Source organism: Wyeomyia smithii, chromosome 3, assembly GCF_029784165.1.
Source record: "Wyeomyia smithii strain HCP4-BCI-WySm-NY-G18 chromosome 3, ASM2978416v1, whole genome shotgun sequence".
Taxonomy (NCBI): Eukaryota; Metazoa; Arthropoda; class Insecta; order Diptera; family Culicidae; genus Wyeomyia; species Wyeomyia smithii.
In genome coordinates this window covers 37,950,942-37,975,221 of record NC_073696.1, presented here as the reverse complement: position 1 = coordinate 37,975,221, position 24,280 = coordinate 37,950,942, and the positions used below count along the sequence as shown (strand labels likewise).

General features: G+C 40.0%; 3 protein-coding genes across 7 annotated transcripts in view; 1 reads left to right on the top strand and 2 right to left on the bottom strand.

Moving 5' to 3' along the window:
• The window catches only part of LOC129727382 (protein daughterless), a 65,862-nt gene extending 53,056 nt beyond the window's left edge, over positions 1 to 12,806 (bottom strand). For all 3 annotated transcript variants that reach the window (XM_055685186.1, XM_055685187.1, XM_055685188.1), the window contains exon 1: positions 12,434 to 12,806. In XM_055685186.1, coding sequence (XP_055541161.1) covers positions 12,434 to 12,515 — 82 coding nt within the window. In that variant the 5' untranslated portion in view covers positions 12,516 to 12,806. The remainder of the gene's footprint in view (positions 1 to 12,433) is intronic.
• A 316-nt stretch (positions 12,807 to 13,122) lies between these two features.
• Positions 13,123 to 14,791, top strand: LOC129731161 (uncharacterized). Its single transcript, XM_055690964.1, has 3 exons — positions 13,123 to 13,573; positions 13,631 to 13,697; positions 13,783 to 14,791. The coding sequence occupies exons 1-3, from the start codon at positions 13,306 to 13,308 to the stop codon at positions 14,243 to 14,245; spliced, it is 798 nt and encodes a 265-aa protein (XP_055546939.1). The 5' UTR covers positions 13,123 to 13,305; the 3' UTR covers positions 14,246 to 14,791.
• LOC129731159 (ATP-dependent zinc metalloprotease YME1L) lies at positions 14,706 to 18,271 on the bottom strand. Of its 3 annotated transcripts, XM_055690961.1 has the most exons (9): positions 18,157 to 18,271; positions 18,028 to 18,093; positions 17,385 to 17,943; positions 17,011 to 17,329; positions 16,573 to 16,889; positions 16,122 to 16,512; positions 15,894 to 16,059; positions 15,648 to 15,831; positions 14,706 to 15,583 (listed from the first exon to the last, which is right to left on the bottom strand). In XM_055690961.1, exons 2-9 carry the CDS (start codon positions 18,052 to 18,054, stop codon positions 15,243 to 15,245), a joined length of 2,304 nt encoding a protein of 767 aa, XP_055546936.1. In that variant the 5' UTR covers positions 18,055 to 18,093; positions 18,157 to 18,271; the 3' UTR covers positions 14,706 to 15,242. The 3 variants fall into 3 exon arrangements, with proteins under 3 accessions (XP_055546936.1, XP_055546938.1, XP_055546937.1); XM_055690963.1 differs by having other exon boundaries at positions 17,011 to 17,320; positions 18,028 to 18,257; XM_055690962.1 differs by having other exon boundaries at positions 16,573 to 16,886; positions 18,028 to 18,256.
• Positions 18,272 to 24,280: the final 6,009 nt, after the last annotated feature.

Below are 24,280 nucleotides of genomic sequence, written 5' to 3'. Positions count from 1 at the left end.
GAAGTCAGGGCCTAGGTACATATCGATTCCGGCTAGGAATATAAAATTCCCATTATGTTGATTTGATTTGCTTCAGTGAGCATTGCCGCCGCCGCCGACCGCCGAGTGGAGGCTGTGTAAAATTGTCGAGTTTTGTAACGCTAAATAAATCCCGAATCATATCTGCTGGTTCGACTTTTGCGCGGCCACAATTTCGACTTCATCTGTGTGTACTGCTATGCAAGGACGGGTGAGCGGCCGTTTTTTTCCCTTTGGGTCATAGGAACTAGCTATGCGCAAACGGAGGGAGACTGGAAGCGGGAGGGAAAGCACAAAGTTACGATCGGTCGGGTTTTCCAGCCCCTGGTTCCACGGCAACCAAGCCACAGGGTCTCTCGATTCGATACTCCTTTTATTGCCAACTAAGCGTGAGTGGATTGTCGGTTAGTTCTCCTCTTCTTGCTCATACATTTTAACGGCAAACGAAACATACATGCTGCGCTCCCTTTGCCGATGATGACAACGGTGATCCACATTGAGATCCAGCTACGTGTTTTAATGGACATAAATGACAACCTATGCCGAATTAGACAATACAATCTGTCTACTGTTTCTGATAAAAAATATTTAGTTTTTCATCCTTTGCCCATTTTCATTGCATCTGAATATTTTGACCAATAATCCTTCGGCATCCACCATGCACAACCGCCGGACCAGCCAAAACAGTGCGACTCTCAAATCGAGCTCAAACGACATGATTCGGTAGGTCTGCTTCGGTCGAGTGCTGTGTGCCGTGTGCTTTCTGGCAATCTACTCCACACCGGTGTATAGTTTTGCTGCATCGCGGTGAAGGTGGTCACATACTGACACTGCCAGTCTGCCCTACTGACTAAGTTCACTTTGCCCATGTTGATGATGGTGTGGTGGTGCAGCATAAAAGTTGCGGCCAACAGAGCAGAGTAAAAAAATATAAACTAATACGTACGTATATGTAACTGCCGCAGAGGAAACTGGCAGGAGAGTAAAAACAACAGCAGTAGCAAAAGAGGCAGTAAAAAGCATAAGAAATGCTGTGGAAAGAGGCTTTCGCTCCTTTCTTCAAGAAGAAGCGTATAAAATTATACGGTGCCTGCGGTCCGGAATCGGATAGTAGCAGGACCAGCAGACGCACGAGAAGTACCCGAAACGAGGATAACAGCTCGAAATTTTTATTATATTTTTAAGCTCCAGCCACGTTTTGCGTATCCACCCTGCCCTGGTGTGCGCCGCCTTTCGGGCCGGTAGAAGGAAGCGGCAGTGCGAGGGGCATTATATTTTGTCATGGTTCGTTTTTTTAGGTCATTCGTAATTTTAGACAGATATTAAAATTGCAACTTTTGACTTTTTCTTCTTATTCAATGTTGGTTGAAGAACTTTCTTGGACAAGTCAAAATTTGAATACGGGCTATTATTATTTCAAAAGGTTGGTGCCAACTACTGTACACGGACCCCGACACCAACCAGATTGGTTTAATCAAAACGACCTACCGTTGTTGGGCGAGAGTGTCAGAGAGGTGTGCTGCGCGACCATAGCGAGAGGGCCCCTGGATGGCAGCTGGAACATTGATCACACCGGGGTTGGGCGAATCGTGAATTCAATTACGATCGCTGCAATTATAATCAGTTTTCTGTGCGCGTGATATGATTTATATGCATTATTTAGATAGGATTTTTCAGTGAGTGTATTTGGAAGAGATTTGAACAAAAAATATGTCCTTTATTAATATCGTGTGATTGCTGGTGTAGCGTAAACTGCCGGAACTTATGTAAACCATTTCTATATCCGTTTTTGAAATCGCCCAGTTTGGGTATTGCAGTACTCCGAAAAGTTTGGCATCACCCAGTGTCAGCAGATTTATATAGCTTTATCTCGTGATACTGACAGCTTAGAGAGCTGTGATCTTTAGTAAAGTTCAGGAAGTTTCTAATGCTTTCAATTGGCGCTCAATTTTTTCGTAATTTGACTGCAACGTGGCGCTAGTATGCATGTAGTTTTGAGTATTTTGAATCTTATTTACCTCATGCCTCTGACCATCTAGAAAATTGTTGTATTCAGCAAAATTATTCAGAGGATCAAGAGATTTTATTTGGTACACAATGTGTTTCGAAATTCAACCGCAACGCGTAGCTAGTATGCATGTAGTTTAGAGAAATTAAAACATAACTTATCTTGTTAATCTAAACAGTTGAAAATTTAAATATTTCAGCAAAGTTGTTGAGGAGGATGAGGGCTTCTGGTTGTTGAACTGTTTGGTATAAAATTAAGCCTGTACGTGGCACTAGTGTGCATGTAGTTTTAAGTATTTTTAATTTGAAAGTTTATCTCGTGCTTTCAATGATTTCGAAAGCCGCGACCTTCGGGAAACCTGTTCAGAAGGTCACGTAAACAACCTCGCTCAAGACCACAGCTTTCTAAGATGTTAAAATCGGTGATATTGGTAAGTAAAGGTAAAAATACGAAGAATTACATGTGCATTCGCACACACAGTGGCAGAGTTCTGTACCCAACTATCCACCATCCATAAGCTTTTGACATTCTGAACAAGTTTACTGCAAACCGCAACTTTCTAGAAAGTAAGTATCGCGGGATAAGTTCAAAATAGATCCAAATACGAAGAATTGGGTTCACACTAATGCCACGTCGCCACAGAATCCTACACATTCAACCAGAGACCCTTGACATTCTGAACAAGTTTACTAAAAAACGTAACTTTCTAGGTCGTAGGAAACAAGATATTTTACTATTCCAGGTAATCTAAACTCTCTGGGGAGTGCTGCAACATTCGAACTGGGTATTGAACTCAGTGAAGCGATTCCAAACTTTTATGGCAGCTTTCGATAGACTACACCATACGCTGCTTCAAAATTTACAACCTCAAGTTTGATATCTTCAACTTTTTCGAGTGCACTCTCCCAGCTGGTCTAACAAGCCAGTCGTCGTATGTTCGAGTCTCGACTCGGGAGAAACTGTTAGCATCAAGTTTCGCTGGCACCGCCATTGTTCTGTACACTAAACAGTTGGCCGCAAACTCTGAGTGTAATAAACAGAAGGTCGAATCCCGAATCGGAATTTAGCATCTAGGCATTGTTTTTACTTGTTTGAATATTTCTGCGCCAAATAGAATTAAGATTAAGCACTACTCTGCCGCTATTCGCATATCAGACATTTGTAAAATTTGGATGTTTTCTTGTTTTTTGCGAGAATAGGTCTATTGTGGCATGCTCCTCAAGAATAGCCATCAAAAAAGTAAGGTTTGATTCTCACAACCTCGATTTTAATGGCTAATTTTGAAGAGCATGCCAAAATAGACCCATTGCCGCAAAAAAAAAAGACAAGAAAACTCGAAATTTTATATAGGCCTGTTATGCGAATAGCGGCAGGACTGTTTCTGAATCGAAAAAAAGTTCACGCTACGTTATCGAAAAAGCTACTTTCCATGGACTATTTACAAAAAAATTTTTAAAATTAGAAAATTTGTGAGAAGATGGCAGCATGAACTCTAAAACCATTTGAAATACCTTTTTAATGCAATCATAACTATCAAAAGCAGCTCAAACTCAAGCGTAGTGTTCTTGAAATTTCCAAGAAGTCATAAAAATCAGCCCAGCACATCGGACGTAACCATCGCTCCCCCTAACAATTTGTTTTTACTCCTTCGAAAATTAAATGTATTGTAAAAACTGCTCTGTTAAGCTAGCATAAATGAGCTACAAAAAATGAACAAGTTTGAAACTAAGCCGTGAAAATTTTCTTTTTGGCATATGAATGAAAAATCCCAGAAAAATTAAAGGTTTCATTAATTGTGGTACCAGTTTTAAAATTATGAGTAAGAATGTGCATGGATACTGATTTTTACTACATATTTTTACATCATGTCATTAAAAAAGAACTGTAAGCTGGGATGACATGACGGATTTCGTTTCGAGTAACTCGAACAAAACTAAATGATCGTTGGTGGGCGTTATGTTTAGTTTTTCGTATTTTTTCGACTTTGCGAGTTAGATGAGCCGACAGACAAATGGCAATGACAGCTCCTTTTGTGCTTAAAGCAAAACTGGCAGTATGTGGCGTGCTCGAAAATAGCGAAAACCATTCGAATCGAGCTGCACAATGCCACCCCTGTACTGTTCGCAAATATTGAAATTACCTTTCAAACGCAACCAAATAATTCTGATTGGAATTGGCAAAATTTTGACGTGAACCTACGTTTCTCATGAAGTTCCGTTTCGTAGGGGTGTACAATGAATATCTGAAAACGGAAATTTTGATAAGTTGGTTAGTTTCCAATGGATTTCCTTCGTTCTTGCCACAATCGAATTAAAAATATTCTATGCATCTGCTCAAATGCAGAATTGATGCAGAAATTGATTCTTCGAACAAATTTACTATTCAAAATGGTCAAGTCATTCGGAAACGTTGAATTCGATCTCTGATTGGTCGCTTAGTGCTTGCTTTCTTTAGCACAGTCCACAGAATTATATACTGAGTTTGGAGTAAATTTATTTGGAGAAAAATAATAGTGACTTTAGTTACTTTTTTCATAAAAACAGTGTTCACATATTGACGAAATAGTCATCAAAAAGTCAATTCATTAGCTCTAAAATTGATTATTTAACCTTAGATGGACCACATATTATCTGATACATGCACAGTAAAAAATCTTAATATTACGCCTCACGTAAAATATCTTCTCATTGAAATTTCAGTTGATTCTGACGTAAACCACGATATTGTTTGAAAGTTATATGCAATATCATTCAAATTTCTCCAGCTGGTCTCGAGGTACGATGCTGGCCTAACAAGCCAGTTGTCGTAGGTCCGAGTCTCGGCTCGGGAGAGACTGTTAGTGTTAGTGGGATCGTAGCGCTGGCCCCGCAATTGTCCTGTACACTTTAACAGTTGGCTGCGAAGTCTGTGTATAATGAACAGAAGGTCGAGTTCCGAATCGGAATGTAGCACCAAGGCTTTGTCTTTATCATTCAAATTTCAGTTGCTTTTGACGTAAACCACGGTTTTGTTTGAAAATTATGTGTAATATCATTTAAATTTCAGTTGCTTCTGCTGTAAACCACGAGTTTGTTTAAAAATTATGTGCAATATCATTTGATTTTGCGTGAAATTTTGAATTTATACTTGTTCGGTTCGGTTTTGAATATTTACTTGTTCGGTATCCAACGAATTGAAGCCCAAACACAACGATGCTGAAACGATTCGCCCACGTATTTCAAATGAGACGAGTCGCTCGTCGAAGCATTTTTTTTTGTTCACACAAAGGCTCGTCGAAGCATTTGTAATACGGCCCATAACTTCGAATATTGTAACTCCTTTTCAATCAGGAAAAACAGGAGAATACAGAAAGCATGGAACTTTTATAATGGAAAAAAGTCAACGAAAAGGCCTAATGAATAGAAATAGTTATTTTTGATTCTAGCTTTAAAATAGTGACTTTAGAGCCTTTTTGGTCGTGAAAAAGTGACTTTTTGGCGTGAACAGTGACTTGTTAGTGACTAGGCTCAAAATAGTGACAAATCACTAAAAAGTGACTCGCTAATAGCCCTGTAAAAAAACGGGAATGCACGCTTTGGACTATATAAAAGCCTGTCTCTGTTCAAACCATCGTTTCACTGGTAGATGGCGACTAGGACGGTTTCAATCGAGTAGCAGTGGATACCACCAGCGGTATCTGCAGCCGCTATCAGCATCGGTAGTGGCAACGGCCCTTCCTCTATTAAAATGTGCCTTTTTACCATAGTGACAGCATCAGTGGTTTGTGCCAGGGATATTACGGATGTGATTTTTTTTGACATCTGCAAATGCGGATGCGGATATGTGATTGCGGATGCAGATGTAGTTGCGGATGTTAATTTTCATGCGGTTGCGGATATCCGTAGCATCCTGTGTGTTTTATTTTGCCAATTTCGCATGACCATGTCCCTCCTCAGTGCAAAAGTTATAGCTAGCAGCAAATACATCAAGGAAAATTTTTCTACAAAATTTTATGAAACGGTATTGGTATTGCGGATGTCCTCCCGAATGCTCCCGTGAAAGCCCTGCCGTATTTCGGCAACACACAAACGTTTTTGGGATACTTCAGTGTGAAAACAGCTTTTCACTTTGTTATCAGAGTGCCTAATTAAGATTTGGTGATATTATTTGCATCATACATTTACAAGATTGCAAAATATTTTGCTTTCTCTCGTCCTGTTGAACAGATGATTCGGTATCTTTGTTATACGCAAGTCTACAATAATTCCCGCTGTCGGGGTAGCACAGAGGTGCAATCAGCATCATATCTGATTTAAAATCGGACAATGAACTGTCCTTCTTAGGACAACTAAACAAATAACTTGAAGATTTAAAGTATCTCCTTCTGCGTTAAAATTAAAAGTTGTCAGACCAATTAAAATAATCTCATTGATCTTGATTATTGTTGACATTGAGATAAGTTATGGGCTTTATGGGGAAAATTTCCAAAAAAAATGGGAAATTGACATTGGAAGAAATTTTTCACTTTTGCTAAGTAGAAAAATATCTAAGCTTATCTACAACCGACTGCATATGATACGAAGACCTCTTATTAATACGTAAATGCTTGTGCCTTCACCAAACAATAACTTTGTGCATCCTGGTGTTAAATCAGGAAGATCTGAAATGAATATGTTGTACGGGAATAGACCCTGGATTAAATTTTAAATTCCTGCAGAATTCGACCCGGTAATTAGTGCTTTTTTTTTAATTTTAAATATACAAATTTTAGGTTAAAAAATTTCGTAATCAAACTCTTATGCCAAACACTCTGGAATAACCTCCAGATTCGTTAGCTAGTTCTACATAAGCAACTTTGGGTATTTTATGACCTGTGAAAACCCATGTACACTGTTTCCGCACGTAGCCAGCACGGTCGACAAAGTTATATACCTTGTAAACCGGGAATGCACTCTTTGGGCTATATATAAAAGCTACTTTTACTCAAACCAATCAGTATATAAGTTGATGGGCTCTCAGACGCTTCTAGCTAGGCAGCAGCAGTAGCGGTTCGTGGCAATACTTGCATTGTTGCATTTGCTATGATTACGATAGACTATCTTCTCAATGTTAATAACTTTTATTCAACACTTCTTATTACTGTATAAATCTCTGGAAATAATGTGATGGCCCTGAAAGGATTTAAGATGACAAATGGGATCGAATTACGACCCATTAATATCATTTCGGTTCCAGCGATTCTCATATAAGCTGGTATTTGGCTATTTTTCAGCAACATTATTTCGAGAGAGTTATTCACTAGTGTTGGATAAAAGTTATTGTGACAAACATTCCTATGTAGTTCTACGTCAACCTTGCGGTCGTGTCTTTGCATACAACCCTTTTTTATTTTGTTTTAATAGTGATTTTCGACATTTTTTTGCTCTACAACATTGTTTGCTATAACAAAACAAGCAATTTCCCCGAAGGAAGTTTATTTCTATCTTACATATTTCTTTGATTATTGGCGAGTTCTATTGAAGTATCTACAACATCAACGATTATCTGCCGAAATTATTTCTGTGATAAAATATATTTCAAACATAATTCAATCCAGATATAGGCATTCGTGTCTCACTGTCTCTTGCATTCGAAAACATGCCCTCAAATATCGAATACTCAGCCCTGTAATGGTCACCAAATTCTGTTTTTGAAATTTATGAGGCTAATTTGCAGGAGCAGCTATTACAGTAATCACCCGATTATATCTGTACCCGATTTTATCACATTTTTCACCCGATTTTATCATCATAAAACATTTCATTAAAGGACTGTCAGGGTGAACTGATTTTCTATTACGCTTCAATATTTATTTATATGTTTGTACAGATAAATTTTCCAAAAAAAATAAAATCGCTGATTTTACGTATTTAGTTATTGATTTAACATCTTCAATAAAATTTTAAAAATTTCCCGATTTTATCACTTTCCCTATTTTATCACGCCAAAAATCATCAGGGTGAGATATAATCGGGTGATCACTGTATTATCTTCACGCAATCATCAGGCTGATGCTATCAGTTGGGCTGCGCAGACTGTACACTTTTTCCAAAGCTGCAAAAATGTGATCGAAATCATTTTTACTCAAAAAATTGATCTTAGAGCCGTGCTGTCAACAAAGTTGTTTAAATAATTATTCTCCATTCGATACAAGTTTAAATTTTGTGATTAATGTACCTAAAAGTGAGAAACAAATTTTATTTTTCTCAATTTTGCATATAAAATTTAGGTTGTAGCAGGTTCTTTAAGAAACAACTTTGTCGAAGACACCATACTTCTATCCGCCAATTTAAATGAACTGTTGCGGTTTTTCATAGAATGCTCCTTGAAATCAATTGAAAGGATTCTTGCAATGAATTTTGTTAGACTTTTTTTCAAATCAATCACATATTATTCCTCTGCGTCAGTGTTAAAAGTTGCAGAACTCTCTTGTCACTCAAGACTTTAACTTTTACTCGATGAGTGGAGGTGCAAAAAGATTGGTGAACATGAATACGTCTGAATGAATTATTACAAAAGAAACAGCAAACTTCAGCTCATCTAATAATGAAAAGATTAACAGAAATATATCAGTAAGTTCTGTTTTTTTTTCTAGCTTTCAAGCTATTTTTTAAATTACAAGTTTTCATTGAACTAAGTTTTGTATCCATTGTTTTGAAAACCGTTGCGGCCAGAAGTACTTTGACATTCACAAATTACACAATTAATTGCACCATGCGTCATGTTATCCAACTTAAAACCGAATCGTGTTTTGATTTCCAGTTTGGTTCGCTTTATCGCACAGACCCAAAATTTGTGAAGAAAGCTCTTACTTGGAAAATAAATAACCTGTTCAGTGACGTAAATAGTTACAAACATGTGTACCACCCCAAGGTTACAACAACCGGAAATCGAAGTCTTGTGGTAACTCGGCTTTAAATCAAACAACCGCACTTACATTTCAACCAAAAAATCCCCGCAAAATGATAGAATCTCTTGTTGTAGACTCGTTGTTTATCCAGAGCAAATCTATATTTCATCTTCGGAGTGAATCTCAATCATTTTCAGAAAATACACGTAAGCCATTTTGCGTGCGTTTGTGACAATGCCGAGATTGGAAAACTCCTAGAGCGAACCAAGATTCGACAGTCTAGCAAGTAACAATTTATATTTGATGAAAGCATATACATAATAACATTCAATCCAGTCCTCCCCCTCGCAGTCGTGTTTCCTACGGTCTCGACCGCGCTCATAACTTGTTCGCCATGCAAAGGGGGAGTGGGACAAAAGTTTAGATCTGTTGACGATCGAGACTACGGCCGCAAAACGGTGATGTACGGCGCGGCTAGGGTGCTGCTCTGAAGGTTTTGCCACCGCCACCGCCGCTGGGAAATGACAAGGAGAAACGTAAGGCAACGTTGTTAGACTGGTGTTCGTATTGTGCTGGTGCTGAATCAAACTGTACACTGTGTAACGACGTTAGCAAAAAGAACAACAATGAATAGCGTGGAAGTGCGCGCATACACACACAGTAACAGATATATATTTGAATACAACAATATCAGTGCCAGAAAGTGAGGCTGAAGGTAGAGGAAAGCAAAACGATAGTTTAGTACCTTCGGCTCGGAAGATGAGCAGAGGAAGAGTGGCGAATACAGCAGAACGTTAGTAATAAAGTGTCATTATGTTGCGAATGTATGCGACAGTAGACATTGCATTTCATTCAGCGAAAGACTGCGAAGTTAGAGAGCTGTTATTGCGGGAATTACACCGTTGATTCTACCACACAGGACCATTCTTTTAACTTGACGTAGTTCAAACCAAAATGATCAATAATAAAATATGCCCAACCTTATGCCAAAAATAATCGGTTATTTAGGTTGGTTTTTGTAAGATTTGGAACACTGCGACCATTGTTTGGATCTTTTGTGGTGATTCAGTTCGCTTCCTTCAAATAGTAAACTATTTGAGATTTCAGACAACAATCACAAATTAATTTTTCCTCTCCCCTTTTTTCAAACATAAAAATAGACTACGGTAATATTAAACATAAAGATCTGTCAAATTCAATAATTTAGATTGGTTAATTTATTATGTGTTCCTCAAGGTTCAACTCTGGGCCAACTACTATACAAATTATATACTTTAGACTTTTCAGTTGGTAATCTAAAAAGTAAATCCAAATTATTTGTTTTTCTGAAATTTAACCTTTTTATAAGCCAGGAACATCATATATCGAACCAGAATATAACTATATTACACTGGTAAACACAGGTTAGAGCTCAAACTGGAAAAAATATGAAATTTTGCAGCTTTTCAACCATTCCTGTGAACTTTGGTGTTTCTAGCAAAGATATTTTTTCAGGGACCTGAATGAGTTTTCCCGTTAGTAAACGTAGAAGCAAATAACCCGGCGAGCAATTACTTTGCAGCCTTTTGGCGCACTTTTAGGGGCACCAAATTCACAGGAATGGTTAAAAAGGTATAATCTTTCATATCTCCCAGTTTGAGCTTTAGGACAACTTTTTCCACTTTTGTGGATCAGTGTTATCAAAATTAAACTGAAGAGTAAAAGTAAAAGAAACGAAATTTTGTGTTGTGGGAAAAAAAAGTATTTTTAAGTTCCACGCATATTTCCTAGGCTAATCAAATGTAAGAGCTTTATTTTAATCAATATGAAATTTCCTTTGTTTCAATAGCGCCATTTAAACGGAAAATGTACTTTTCGTAAAGCAATAACTATAAGTGATGATTACATTGAAGTTTCCAGGAGTGAACTGAATATGTAGAATAGGGCTAAACATAAGAGCAATTTATTCATAGAAGTTAAAGATCTTCAACGAAGTTACGTTGCAAATGTGAAAAATGATTTTTAATTTTATTTTTGTTTCATGCGATTTTCGTTGAGAAAAAACGAAAAAAAAAACGTTCACAGCTAAAATATTACATTCTTTTTATACTATCCTAAATTACAGTCAGGTTTTTTTACGCGGGTTGCTTTCTTCAATAACTCAAAAACGGTACAAGATATTGACCTCATTCCAATAACGTTTTTTTTTTTGTTTTAGGACTGAAGTACCTAATCATATATCATTTTTCAAAAAAATCACAATTGGTGGTGTAAATACCAAAAATTATAATATGTATTAAAAATTTTTTTTAATACTTTGTTGGAAATAAGTGCTATCCTTCTTCAAGGTTGGTAATTTTAAATGAATCATTTTCAGGGGGTGCGAAAAAGTTTTCTAAACCAAATTCCCTGATTTTCCTTGATATTCCCTGAAATGTAACATAATTTCCCTGATATTTTTCAGCATTCGGCACAAAAAAGGCAACGTAAATTAACGCAATTCTGAAATCCCAGTGAAAAAAGTATCCAATTGGTTATGAAACCGAACCGTAGTGGTCCCGAATTAGCCCCATTTTCCAGGTTTTCGACAACCTGATTTTTCAATAATTTTTCCACATACCTTAGAGCTATTTCGAATGACCTAGCTTCTAAAGCCAAGAGTTTCGCCATCAGCCAATGAAATGCTCTCATCGAAACATATTAAGGCAGCTTTTTATATTCAGAAACAGATTTTGAGGTCAGTTCAATTATTATCGCCATGAGTTTGTAATTTTTCTACGAAAAAAAGGTTTTGTTGACGTTGTTTTCTAATCGTTACCTTGAACAAAGATTAAAAGTAAATATAGTATGGAGCCTAGTAACCGTTGATAAATAGATAATTGCCTAGTGGATAGAATAAGCGTCTGGCAACCTTGGCTTACCGATACGTTGCATGTAAAAAGATCGAAGCATGAACCTCGCGGATTTCAGCGCATAATACAAGTAGATCCCAATTGCATCACAACCAATTATTGTTCAGCAGCGCACAACAGCGTTTTTGTTTGTGTATTTTTCGGCGTATTTTGTCCAGTTCTTATTTTTAAAAACTCTTCCGGGACAGTTTCAGCGGGAGTATTTGCCATCATAATATTTATAGAAGATTTGACATAAAGGCTTTTTCTTCAGCTTCGTTTTTCTTCCACCCAGCACTCACACTATCGCGTACTGCTGCATACAATCTGCGGCTGGGACAGCAAAAATCCAACATTGATCATCGTCTTCGACAGTGCTGCGACATACGCACGAACACACACATGCACGCACACGGTTATTCGTATGCGAATAAAACTCCTTCGGCCGACACACCAAAACCCGACTTTTAAAACACCACCTAGCAGCTACTAACACCGACGCACCAGACGAGCACCGAACGAAAATTGAAATGGATGACAAAAAAAATCTCCACTTCCAAAACCTGAAGAACACGCATACGCAATTTGCCACTTTCACGACACACTTTACGCATTATTTTTACCGTCCACAGATAGGGCAGACACTTCCGGTAACGCCCATACACTTACCAGGCTGTTTGTTAGCGATTTTGTTGAAGCAATTTTGAAACACCTCGTAGAGATGGTAATGTTCATCATCACTAGTAGCCATTTTGATATCTCCTCTGTGTGGCGAGCGATGATGGCTGATGATGTACGTAGTACTTTATTCAAACGACAAAACCACCAACACTAGCCTACTGCGCTCACCCAAGCGCGCAGCAGTGCCTACTATTCTATATCCTAATGAAATAAAAAAGTAAACGCACGCACACACCGCCAGCAAGCGTTTGATTGTAGTTAGTGACAATCGTTACTCAATGGAACAACAAGAAGAACAACACACAGAATATCTGCGAAACGAACGGAACAACGCGTACACACATCAACTCTGTGCGCGAGCAGAACGATAACTGACCAACCAAGCAGCAGAGCAGAGCAACGACGACGTCGAGCGAGCGAGCGAAGCGAAAGCACAAAGGCAAAGCAGAGTACAACCAGTACAGCAAGTGGAGAGTTGCGCTTGCTTGATGAATGAATAGTACGAATGGGTTTCCTTGAATGGAACCTTACGGCGCTCGTATCGTAATATGACAGCTCTCCACAATATGCTCGATAACTTTCAGGCATGCCAGATGTACATGTTTTGAGTTAAATCTTAATAACAATAGTAACAATAGCAGACTTGCAGATTTATTGCGCAACTTTAAAATCTATCACAGATTTGAAGCCATTTTTTTGTAACGCAATTACTTTTGATCGTGCACAAAATTCATGTGCCCTAGAAACGTTTTAGATTTTCTATACAGAAGTCTTTTTCAAATTCTGGCATCTCTGGTTTGTTTTTGTTTTGTTTTTTTTTGGGACGCACAACAAGCAGATCGGAGGGAACTCTGTTCGTGATGTCGCGCTGTATTTTTAAAAACTGTTACAACCGGCAGGAGCCGTTTTCTCGAATTACGTTTTTTAATTTGCCCAAAGACGAACGGCGGAAAATCTGGCTTCAAAGATCTGGCGCTGAGGAGCTTCTGCAGCTATCAGCCAACGCGCGCCGTTTGGTGTGTGAGTTGCACTTCGACGAGCCGCATATCCGTCGGCAGTTTCATCGAACCACGCTCAGTCGCGATGCCGTTCCGCTGGACTATCGGATACGGAAAGAGTTGATAGAAGGTAAAATGTTTGGATAGTGTTTGCATAAGTTAGTTAATGCTTTACTATGTGTTGCAGATAATTCTGACGAAGAAAGTGACCGAATACTGGAAGCCACTGTGATTGGGGAAGGCTCGGAAGATAGGTAATTGGTTGATCTTATGTTCAATTTAATAAAATAGTAGGAAACAGTCATATAAACTGGTATTTTTTTTTTTTTTTTCCTTCAGCAAGGAAGCCAATTTCAACCTAGTAATGGATAACGATTCCAAGAGCAGCAATGACTCGCATGTGGTAGTCGAATTTTACGAAGAAGAACTGCCCGAGGACGCGGTTCCGGAGGAAAGCGAACCAGTTGATGATAGTGAAGCATTGGATATTCAACACACGAAAAAAATTAAATTCTCTCAGTGCACTGAGAGTGATAATTCTTGGGTCACCAGCAGTTCTGCATTGGCTGATAGAAATATTTCATCCGAAAAGAGTCGAACTACGGAACAGAAATCACGTGCAGAAAACTCGACGGATATCAAAACAAGTTCCTCCCACGGTAAGATGACTGAGGATGAATATTTCGCTATGTCTCTTGTTGGTCCTCTACAGCGATTGTCGCCGGAGAAACGTGCGATTGCGAAGATAAAAATACTCACCTATCTTGTACAGCTGGAATGTGGCATCGATGCTCAGTTATAATGAATATGTTTAGTTTATGTTAGTTTGTGTTCAATAGGTTGTCTCTCATATTGTAGCGGAACACGTTATGTTAATTGCATATTGCAATGATTATTAAAATTATCAAAGCTGGATTCCAGACTCTACATTTTATAAAATGAAAATTTTATTATGTTTTCATGTCCATGCAACTTTCTGAGTACAATAAACGAGCTGGAGGTCCGTCGAAAACAGTTGTGCACCATCCTTTTACTGTTCCGTGATATCTACTTGCTTTACGTCAGTAAAAGCTTCATTCCCTCTTTCCATCATCTAAACTGGAGTCACTTCTGCGCGGAAAATGCGACAAATTAAAGGCAAATCTTCGCGATTCATGCTAACTTTATCAATTTTTTTCGGTCAATGCTAGAAAATGTTGCAACTGGCCTCAAGGCCAGTTTCGTGGCTCTGCCTTCCTTTGCGAAGTGAAAACAAACAGTAATAACTACTATGGTTACTTTATTATAGGAAAAAAAAAACTAATCTATAACAATGCTGCTGCAGCGACAAATTTCCTTTTTATAAATAAAAGTTGTACCCCAAAAGATCTCGTTAAGCAAATGTACTTCGCATAACTAGACATTTGCAAGACATTCATTCTTGTACGTACGCCATTCACAGACAGTATAGTTACCAATTTCATTCAAGTTTAGCGTGCTTTCGTGACCATGTGAATTCGCTCAGCCTAGTTGGACTCAAGTGTATTTTTGCCAATTATAATAGGTATATATGTTTTTACTCAACAGTTACTAACCATTTCGTTAAGACTATTTAAAGGTTTAATTTTCAATTCTGCTTAAATGGAAGCAGGAAGCGTGGATTAAATTATTTAATAACCCTACATTTAAGCTGATTTGTCAGCCAGGTGTACACTAAGCAAGTCAGCGTGTTTGTTTCTAAACAGTCACGATAAGATTTTTACTCTCATTCACTTCCTCGTATGTGTTGTATGGAATAATGCGAGCGCGTGTTCCTCACCTCAACCAGCCCGGTGCTCTTCGGGAGTAAGCTTGTCGCCGCCCAAAATTGCCTTAATGTCCTCGGCGTCAAGTGTTTCGTATTTGAGTAGTGCTTCTGCCAGTGCCTTGTGTTCCTTGGCATGCTGTTTCAAGATGGCCTTGGCTCGTTCATAGCTATCGTTGAGGATTTTTTTAATTTCAACGTCCACGCTCTCCACCGTCGATGGCGAAAGCATTTCCGATGGAGCGCCGAATCCTTTTGACGTTTCGATCGTACGTAATCCTACCTTATCGGACATGCCCCACTCGCGGACCATGTGCGAGGCAATGGACGTCGCTTGTTTCAGATCACTGCTGGCTCCTGCGTGGAATATTAACATTGAAGTTACTAGTTTAGGTGTTTATTACTCATGTGTGCAACATACCTGAAGTAATTTTATCCACTCCAAAAATCAATTCCTCCGCTGCTCTGCCACCCATCATCGTGTCCATCATAGCCAACAGCTGTTGCTTGGTGACGTGATAACGTTCCTTTTCTGGGATATACGCGGTATGCCCGAGCGATGGCCCACGTGGCATGATTGTCACCTTGTGAAGCGGATGCGACTCCTGAAATTATTTTCTCCAGAATAACCAGAGCTCGAGTTAAACACATCCTCAGTTTACGTTACCTTTGTATAGTAAGCTACTATTGCATGTCCGCCCTCATGATACGCCGTAATTTTGTTTGCCTCTTCGTCTGGCAGACGAGATTTTCGCTCCGGACCCATAAGTACTTTATCTCGGGCATTTTCCAAGTGCTTCATGGATACAACTTCAGCTCCATCAATAGCAGCTCTGAATGGAAATACAAAAAAAAATTACACACTCTAAATTGACTTCAAACAGTTACCACGTACCTTAATGCAGCCTGATTGACCATATTCTCAATATCGGCTCCCGTAAAGCCCGTCGTTCCTCTCGCCAGTTGATCCACGTTAATTCCCTTGCTCAAAATCTTACTAAGATAGTGGGTAAGGATTTCCTTCCGACCAGTATAATCGGGGGTAGGAACAACCACTTCGATGTCAAAACGACCCGGTCTCAACAAGGCCTGATCAAGATCATCCCGTCGGTTGGTTGCCCCCAGCACGATAACTCCCTCGTTTTGCTGAAATCCATCCATCTCCGACAGTAACTGGTTGATGGTCTGATTGGCGTACGGATGCAGTACCGAGTTAGTTCGCTTAGCACCGACCGAATCGATTTCATCGATGAAAATAACACAAGGTGCTCGCTCCTTGGCTGCCTCTGTAATTTTACAACACCAAAATTACAATTTTATTTGGCGAAAAAAATAATAACACTCACTGAATAAATCCCGCACACGTCTAGCTCCCTGGCCAACCAGTACTTCGTCAAACTCCGGTCCGGCGGCGTGGAAAAATGGAACACCCGCTTCGCCGGCTACCGCCCTAGCCAGTAATGTCTTACCAGTTCCGGGTGGTCCCACCAGCAGTACACCTTTCGGTAGTTTGCCCCCGAGGTTGCTAAACTTATCCGGGTTCTTCAAAAACTCAACCACTTCCTTCAGCTCCTGTTTAGCTTCGTCGCAACCCTTGACATCCTCGAACGTAACCGAGATGTCTTCGGGATCGACTTCGACCTGGTTGCCGATTTGTATTCTACTGAAAAGAGTAAGACACAGTGTTTGCAACACATGAACATCATCGGTTTAGCATAAAAGGAGTAACAAATAAAAACAACAAAATAAACTTGATTAGCAAAGCCATCAGCCAGATAGCAGACCTGAAGACGGATCCGTTGGTCGAAACAAACAAGCTTATGAAAATTCCAATAAACACGACGATGATAAGCAGCTGCTGGAGAACTTTCAGGTATCGCATTGCTTTTCCCGACCGATTGGCGTGATCTGGATGAGTGGCAGTTAAATAGCCCTCCGCAAAGGCAACCTTCAAACGTTGTCGTTGATCTTCCGCTATCGTAGGGTCATTAACCTCGCTTAGGAGTTTATTAAACGGCTCGTTATATTGCTGTGGAGTGATGGTTTGCGCATTAAACGGAACGGGCTCATATTTATGGGAGATTTGAGGTGCCACTGGAGTTGCTACAAAGATTAAAATTTTACTTTTCTTCAACGCTGTTTAATTACGTGCTCTAACCTATCGTATCCTTAACCCGGGTGAACAAGCCAGGATTTCTCCGTTGCTCGGCACTGATTGATCGCACAGTCTTGAAACCTCGTTGTTGCAACAAAGACATGGCACTAGCGGGCTGAGCTAACAAGCTACGCACTATTTTTTGCACTGCCGGTCCATTGAAGAACACAGTTTCTGTTTGTTGTCCAGCCCCCCTGCTTTTACGTGCCTTTGGTGAAAGCTGTAAACTCCATGGAACATTATCCCGGCAGCTGGCCACCACTTGAACGCTGCTAAAGTGCTTCAACAAACTTCGCTCAATCCGACGAGGCAATTTCAGCTCGAACAGAGTGGCAGCATCTGGTTTCGCGGTGCTAGTCGATGGCAACGGTTGCTCCACCGACTGTCGGAAGCTATCTACGTAAAACTGAACCAGCGATTGCTTGATGCGTGGGACAAAATCTTGCTGCGCCAGGTAGGAAGTTTCCTTCCCATGGCTGGGTGACGGATGATGTTTATGCTGCTTCTTAAACGGGATATTTCTGTGACGCGGAGTAATTTGTGACAGATGATACAGCAGTTGCTGAAGGACATTGAGTACAAAAATAAATCAATTTTGATGGTTGGCTGACGTCGATTCAATGACGATTTGCGAAATGGAACTTACGTGCTGATGTGTGTTTACTGTAAACATGCTGCAATCGGTTTCTTCAACGGCAAATCCTGGTCAAAACTTTTCGAAAAAAGAGAAGACACTATCACAGTAAAATTTTTCGTCCGGAAAATGGTGAATTACCAAAATTTGTATTCCCTAATCACTGTACTAACTCCACTCACAAAATCTACGATCACCTTTTTCCGTCTTCTTCGTCGTTTTCCCAGCAATTCGTGTTGTATAAGTTTGACAGTTCATGTTGACATAAACCGGGCAGTACAGTGAAGCCTCGCGATTCCAAACTTAGCACCCTCTGGGTAGGTGAATGCCCTTTTGTAGATTTTGTAAGCAGACTGTACGTTCACAATATTGGATATTAAATTTCGAAAAATGTCGATTTTAATGATTATTCGATGGATTCTTACTCTTGTTACAATTACTCTTTATGCTAAGTATGGTGGAAGACATTATTAAATAGTGTTCGACATCGGCCCGGGTAGGGTCCGGTAAAAGTCCGGTCCGGTCCGGTCCGAAGTCCGATCGGACCGGAACCTTTAAAGTCCGATTGTTTTTCGGACCGGACCGGAACGGAGCCATCCGGACTTCGGAACGGACCGGGTAATGCTCTCCGGACCCCGGACATTTTCGGTGAAAAAAAAAATATTCAATTTAGGTCATAGAACGCAGCAAGTTGTTCATTCTTTTTGATATTTTTCGCTGCTTTTATTAAAGTCAACCCGTATGGCCTTGTTCGCCTTTTTAACCTGTAACATATGCTTTTATTAATCACATGGTTCTTATCAAATTAGAAAGACATTGATTGTTACATTTTTTTTTTTTGCAATTTCAATGTTGCTCCTGCTATCACTTCGAAACTAGTGAACAACTAATAGACTCGCACAACTTGTTCTGAGTTTGTGCTTAATTGAATGCATACATGCTCAATCAGTTTAAGACGTCCTGTATGTTTCTGCGTCGAGTGTTCCACTCGAAAACAAATTTTCTTCGGGACGGGACGTCGTCACATCACGCAGAAACAGACTAAGTAGGAAAAGAATCCGGCAGCTACTTTTACTAAAATATTAGCTTAAAGAGGAATGGTAGCAGGTTTTCTAGAGACTTGGTCTCTATTTTTAAGCTAGTCTCTAAAAAAATTTTTTTATCAACGAAAGGTCTTTAAAGTCTCTTTTTCCATTTCTCGTTCAAATAATCAGGCGATGTTGAAAGAGGTATCTGTTGTGCAACAGAAAATGACATCGGGAAAAAAACGGCAGATACAAATTAGCAACATATTCTGAAAAAGGCAGACTCTCTCATCACATTTTTTTTCGCAGCGATCAAAAAAGAGAACAGTAAAAACATGTGACAAAATATATAATTTAGGCCAGGCCACTCTACCGGGAAAGCAGAAAAAATGGATATTTCAAATCACTGAGACCGAAATGGGAATCGAAGTTTTTAAATCACCGAGACATGCAAACCGAAAGATTACACTTCACACCGGGATCATCGTCTTTCTGCATGTCTTTAGTTTTATTTATTGAACCATTTCTTTCAACGGAAGTATCAAAGTGAAAACCATGTGAGCCAATTGGCTTGATTCTGCCTGTTCTGAAAAAGCTGGTTATTGATTTCAACCAGAATCGACAGCGGCTCAACAGCAAGACCTGCTTAATCAAACTTAATTCTGCTGTAACAGCTGTAATCATGGGCGCCAACTTTGGGGGTCTTAAAGCACTTTTTGCCCTTCCTCCTCCCAGTAATTTTTTCAACGTATCATTTTACAACCAAGCACTTCCGGTCAATTCAGAAATTAAACAAAAACAAACAGTAGCCACACGAAAAGGAAGAAAACTATTTTATAGCCCGTTTTGGTTTGTGCAGAAAAAAATGTAAGCTACGAAATTGTCTATCTAATTTATAAAACTTATTTTGAAAAAAATCTGTTATGACCGAATATTTTTTAAATACTACTTTTTGTTTTTGAAAAAAAAATCAGTGTAGGATCTCAAAATTTATTTTTCCAACGTTTTTAAATAAAAATTCAGAAACTCTTGTTATACAGAACGGATATGGTTTCAGAGGCAAAAAACGTGAAACCGCAAAGAAAAAAGGAAAAATTTTTTGTCAGAGATTTTTTTCTTTTCAAGAGTGCCCTTTGTTGCTTTTTCAGAAGTGTTTTAGGCAACTGAATTTTCTAATTAAAAAGACAATTCGTTAGAAGTCATTCCTGAACAACTTATATTTAACTCAATAAGGTAATACGGGGCTAGTTGAACAAATTTTCAATGTTCAACTTGAAAGTTACCTAAAAAATTCACAAAAAAGGAGTTTTATTTATTGGTTCTAAACATTAATGATACTTTTTAATAGGGTGTTTTAGGGGTATGTATATTATTTTTTCTTTTGATAAGAAATGTCAAAAGAAATACAAATTCTACTGACTTTTCTTGATTTAAACAGCAAAACTATTGAAAAAATCGATTTCGAATTTTAACAACTGTAAGTGGTTTTAAGACATACCCCACCGTCAAGAAATCATGACACAGGGAGGCCAGGTCATTTTTCAAATATATTCACACTCCACAAATAATGTCTTTATACATAGAAAATCTGTAAACACGGTCTCCGTTGAAAGTTTACAACACTTTCAGAGACACATTAAATCGAGTACGGTTAATCAACCGACTATTAGGCTTCCATTTTAAAATCAAAGAAAACTCGTAGAGATCTTAGACAAATTACGTAATGCCTACTGAAAGGTCGGTTATCGATTAGTATAAGAAAAAGCAGGTATTTTTTCAAATTAAAACCCCCTATTATCGAAAAAATAGTAGGGTAAATAGCAACACTGAATTTTGAAGTGGAAAATCTCGCAAATCGATTCGGACCATAATGGATTCTAGATGAAGATAATCAATTACGATATAGAAATAGTTGATTCGAATCTTTGTTTGAACTTGCCCCAAAGGCTAAGATGTAAGGAGCAAACTGAAATGATGAAAGTTCTTGCCGAAATAAAGACTAATTGCGCATTAGTCACACACAACCACACTCAATCAACACAGAATGTTCAACTGACAACCAGTTTTTCGGTAAAAATGTATAACATGATACTTTCCCCAGCAAATTTATCCTTTTGTAGAAATGTTTTCACTAAATTAACTAAGAGTTAAGAGTAAACAAAAATACAACTTGCGCATAGTAACTTCAATGTCTTTGAACGACTTTGACAGTTGGATGCACCATCAACGACCGAAATGATGGTTCTTATTTCATCTTGCCCGGATTTCAGCTTGACTCCGTATAGCCTACCGTACTTCCAGAAGGACACAAACAAATTGCTAGAAAAACTGTTTTCTTTATTCAAATGAATTTAAGGCAGCTTAATTGTCAATCTAAAAAACTTATTTTACAATAAATCTGAAAAACTCGTTTTTTAACATAACTTCATGTTAAAAAAAAATTAACATAGAATCTTGAATTCAATGTTTACAACCCGGTCAACATTGTTACGTAACATTATATAGATTGTTACGTAACAGTGTTACGATGTTATGTTAGTTTAACGTTAGCTGAAAGTAAGTGGAAGGTTTCTATTTCCCACTTTTTTACATAACATTGTAACATTACAATTATATATATATATATATATATATATATATATATATATATATATATATATATATATATATATATATATATATATATATATATATATATATATATATATATATATATATATATATATATATATATATATATATATATATATATATATATATATATATATTTTTTTTTTTTTTTTTTTTTGTTTCAGGTGGAGGGGAAATTTGCATCCAAACCCTTGAGGTGACCAACCTCAGGGAGTGTGGGGTTGGTTTGAATCAGTGACCGGACCCACTAAATTCCCTCCAGTCTCCAGCCCATAATACTCCCTGGGACGGCTTTTGTGCTCTGTGCACCCTCTTGGTTCTTTAGGTATCTTTGCTAACTTAGCTAACTAACCTGGAGACTGGCCGTTAGCTAACACTGGCGTGTCGGTGGTCAACCTGTCGCCTGTTTTGCAATTCTAAAACTATTTGAGAGGCGGCTGTACAAACCGCCCTCCAAATGTTTGGGTCTTTACACATCCTCCGAACTAGGTTGTCCGGAGTGGTGTCTGGCCCGCCCACTACCATCATGTCGCTCCGCGCATGCACAAAACGAGGGCACACGAAGAAGACATGCTCAGCAGTCTCTTCCGCATCCGCGCACTCGGGACACATGGGGGACCCCGCATGCCCGAATCTGTGTAGATACTGCCTGAAGCAACCATGACCTGACAGAATCTGTGTCAAGTGGAAGTTAACTTCTCCATGGCGCCTCCCGACCTATCCGGATACGTCCGGAATAAGTCGATGCGTCCATCTACCCTTTACGGAATTGGACCATTCCTGCTGCCATCTGATCATCGAGAATGACCTTCTGGTGCCTCGTATACCCCTTGTGTCACGTTGATCGAAGCATTCTACGTCCTCCTTAATGGCTATGCTGATAGGCATCATGCCGGACAGGACGCAGATTGCGTCGTATGACACTGTACGGTACGCGCTCACAACCCTCAGGCACATGAGCCTGTAGGTACTTTCCAGTTTACGACGATGACTGTTGGTACCTAACGCTTTGGACCACGCTGGCCCACCATACCTAAGTATGGACGAAACCACGCTGGCAAGAAGTTTACGCTTGCTGCCATATACCGCTGAGCTATTCGACATCATTAGAGATAGTCCTGCAGCGGCCGTTGAAGCCCTCTTACAGGCATAGTCGACGTGACTCTTAAATGTGAGCTTATCGTCAACCATAACCCCTAAGAGCTTCAAGGAACGCCTTGAGGTAATGGTGCAGTCACCGACTCTGACCACCGCCTGTTGCTCTAATTTGCGGTTGTTCACAACCGTAACCTCCGTTTTATGGTGCGCTAACTCCAGTTTCCTAGAGTGCATCCAGTCTTCGACCTTGCGTATGCAGTGCGCGGCCGTCAACTCGACCTCTTCGATCGACTCGCCGTAGACCTCTAGCGTGGTGTCGTCTGCGAAACCGACGATCACAACCCCTACAAGGAACTTTAGTTTCAACACCCCGTCATACATGACATTCCACAACACCGGGCCCAGGATGGAACCTTGCGGTACCCCTGCGGTGATTCGGACGCACTTCTGACCCTCCTCCGTGTTGTAAACTAGTACCCGATTCTGGAAATAATTTTCCAAAATCTTGTACAACGACACCGGTACGTGGATGCTCCTAAGCGCGAGCGCTATGGAGTCCCAACTGGCGCTATTGAATGCATTCTTCACGTCAAGCGTGACGATTGCGCAATAGCGAATGCCCCAACTCTTACGCTGGAGTGCTACCTCTGCCGTCTTGGTGACAGAGAGAATAGCATCCAGCGTGGATCTACCTTTCCGGAAGCCGAACTGGTTACTTGCCAGACCGTTTACACCCTCTGTGTACTTCACCAGTCTGTTGAGGATAATCCTCTCAAGCACCTTGCCCGTAGTGTCCAGCAGACAGATAGGTCTGTATGCCGATGGGTCCCCTGGCGGTTTCCCAGCCTTCGGCAACAGCACCAATCTCTGTCGCTTCCACCTGTCCGGAAAGAGGCAGTCATCCAGGCACTTCTGCATGACTGCTCGAAATAGATCGGGGGCCACTTTCATGGCCGTCCTGATGGCCAAGTTCGGGATTCCATCCGGTCCCGGTGCCTTGCTCACCTTTAGGGAGTTGGCGATCACGATGAGTTCCTCATTCGTAACCCTTACCTCCTCCACAACCTCGGCACGGCTGCCGTCTCTCACGGATTGAATGCCCGGCAGGTTGGCCGACCATCCCTGGTCTGTGTCTGAGATACTGGAACGTCGGACGTGAGACTCAGCAACCGGAGGCCAAGGATTTGGCTCGTGGCGTGGAAAGAGTCCCTCGATGATACGCTCCAGCATCGCTGGTGATCGCTCTGCAGGCGCCAACACGCCTTTGGTCTTCGCCATTACGACTCTGTAGGCGTTGCCCCACGGATTCGTATTGGTACTCGCGCATAGCCTATCGAAGCAGGCCCTTTTGCTCGCCTTTATCGCACTTTTAAGCGCCGATCTTGCAGATCCGAATACTACACGGCGCTCTACCCTCTGTGCATCGGTACGTGCACGTTGCAACATCCGTCTTGCACGGAGGCACGCGCTACGGAGGTCCGCTATCGCGTCGGTCCACCAGTATTCCGGTG

Bases quoted from the DNA above. Each gene is read 5' to 3' on its own strand.
- LOC129731161 (XM_055690964.1), top strand. From the start codon at position 13,306: ATGTCGCGCTGTATTTTTAAAAACTGTTACAACCGGCAGGAGCCGTTT. The intron at 13,574-13,630 runs GTAAAATGTTTG...TATGTGTTGCAG, and splicing joins ACGGAAAGAGTTGATAGAAG to ATAATTCTGACGAAGAAAGT. The intron at 13,698-13,782 runs GTAATTGGTTGA...TTTTTCCTTCAG, and splicing joins GGGGAAGGCTCGGAAGATAG to CAAGGAAGCCAATTTCAACC.
- LOC129731159 (XM_055690961.1), bottom strand. From the start codon at position 18,054: ATGTTTACAGTAAACACACATCAGCAC. The intron at 16,890-17,010 runs GTCTGCTATCTG...TACTCTTTTCAG, and splicing joins ACCAACGGATCCGTCTTCAG to TAGAATACAAATCGGCAACC. The intron at 16,513-16,572 runs GTGAGTGTTATT...GTAAAATTACAG, and splicing joins ACGTGTGCGGGATTTATTCA to AGGCAGCCAAGGAGCGAGCA.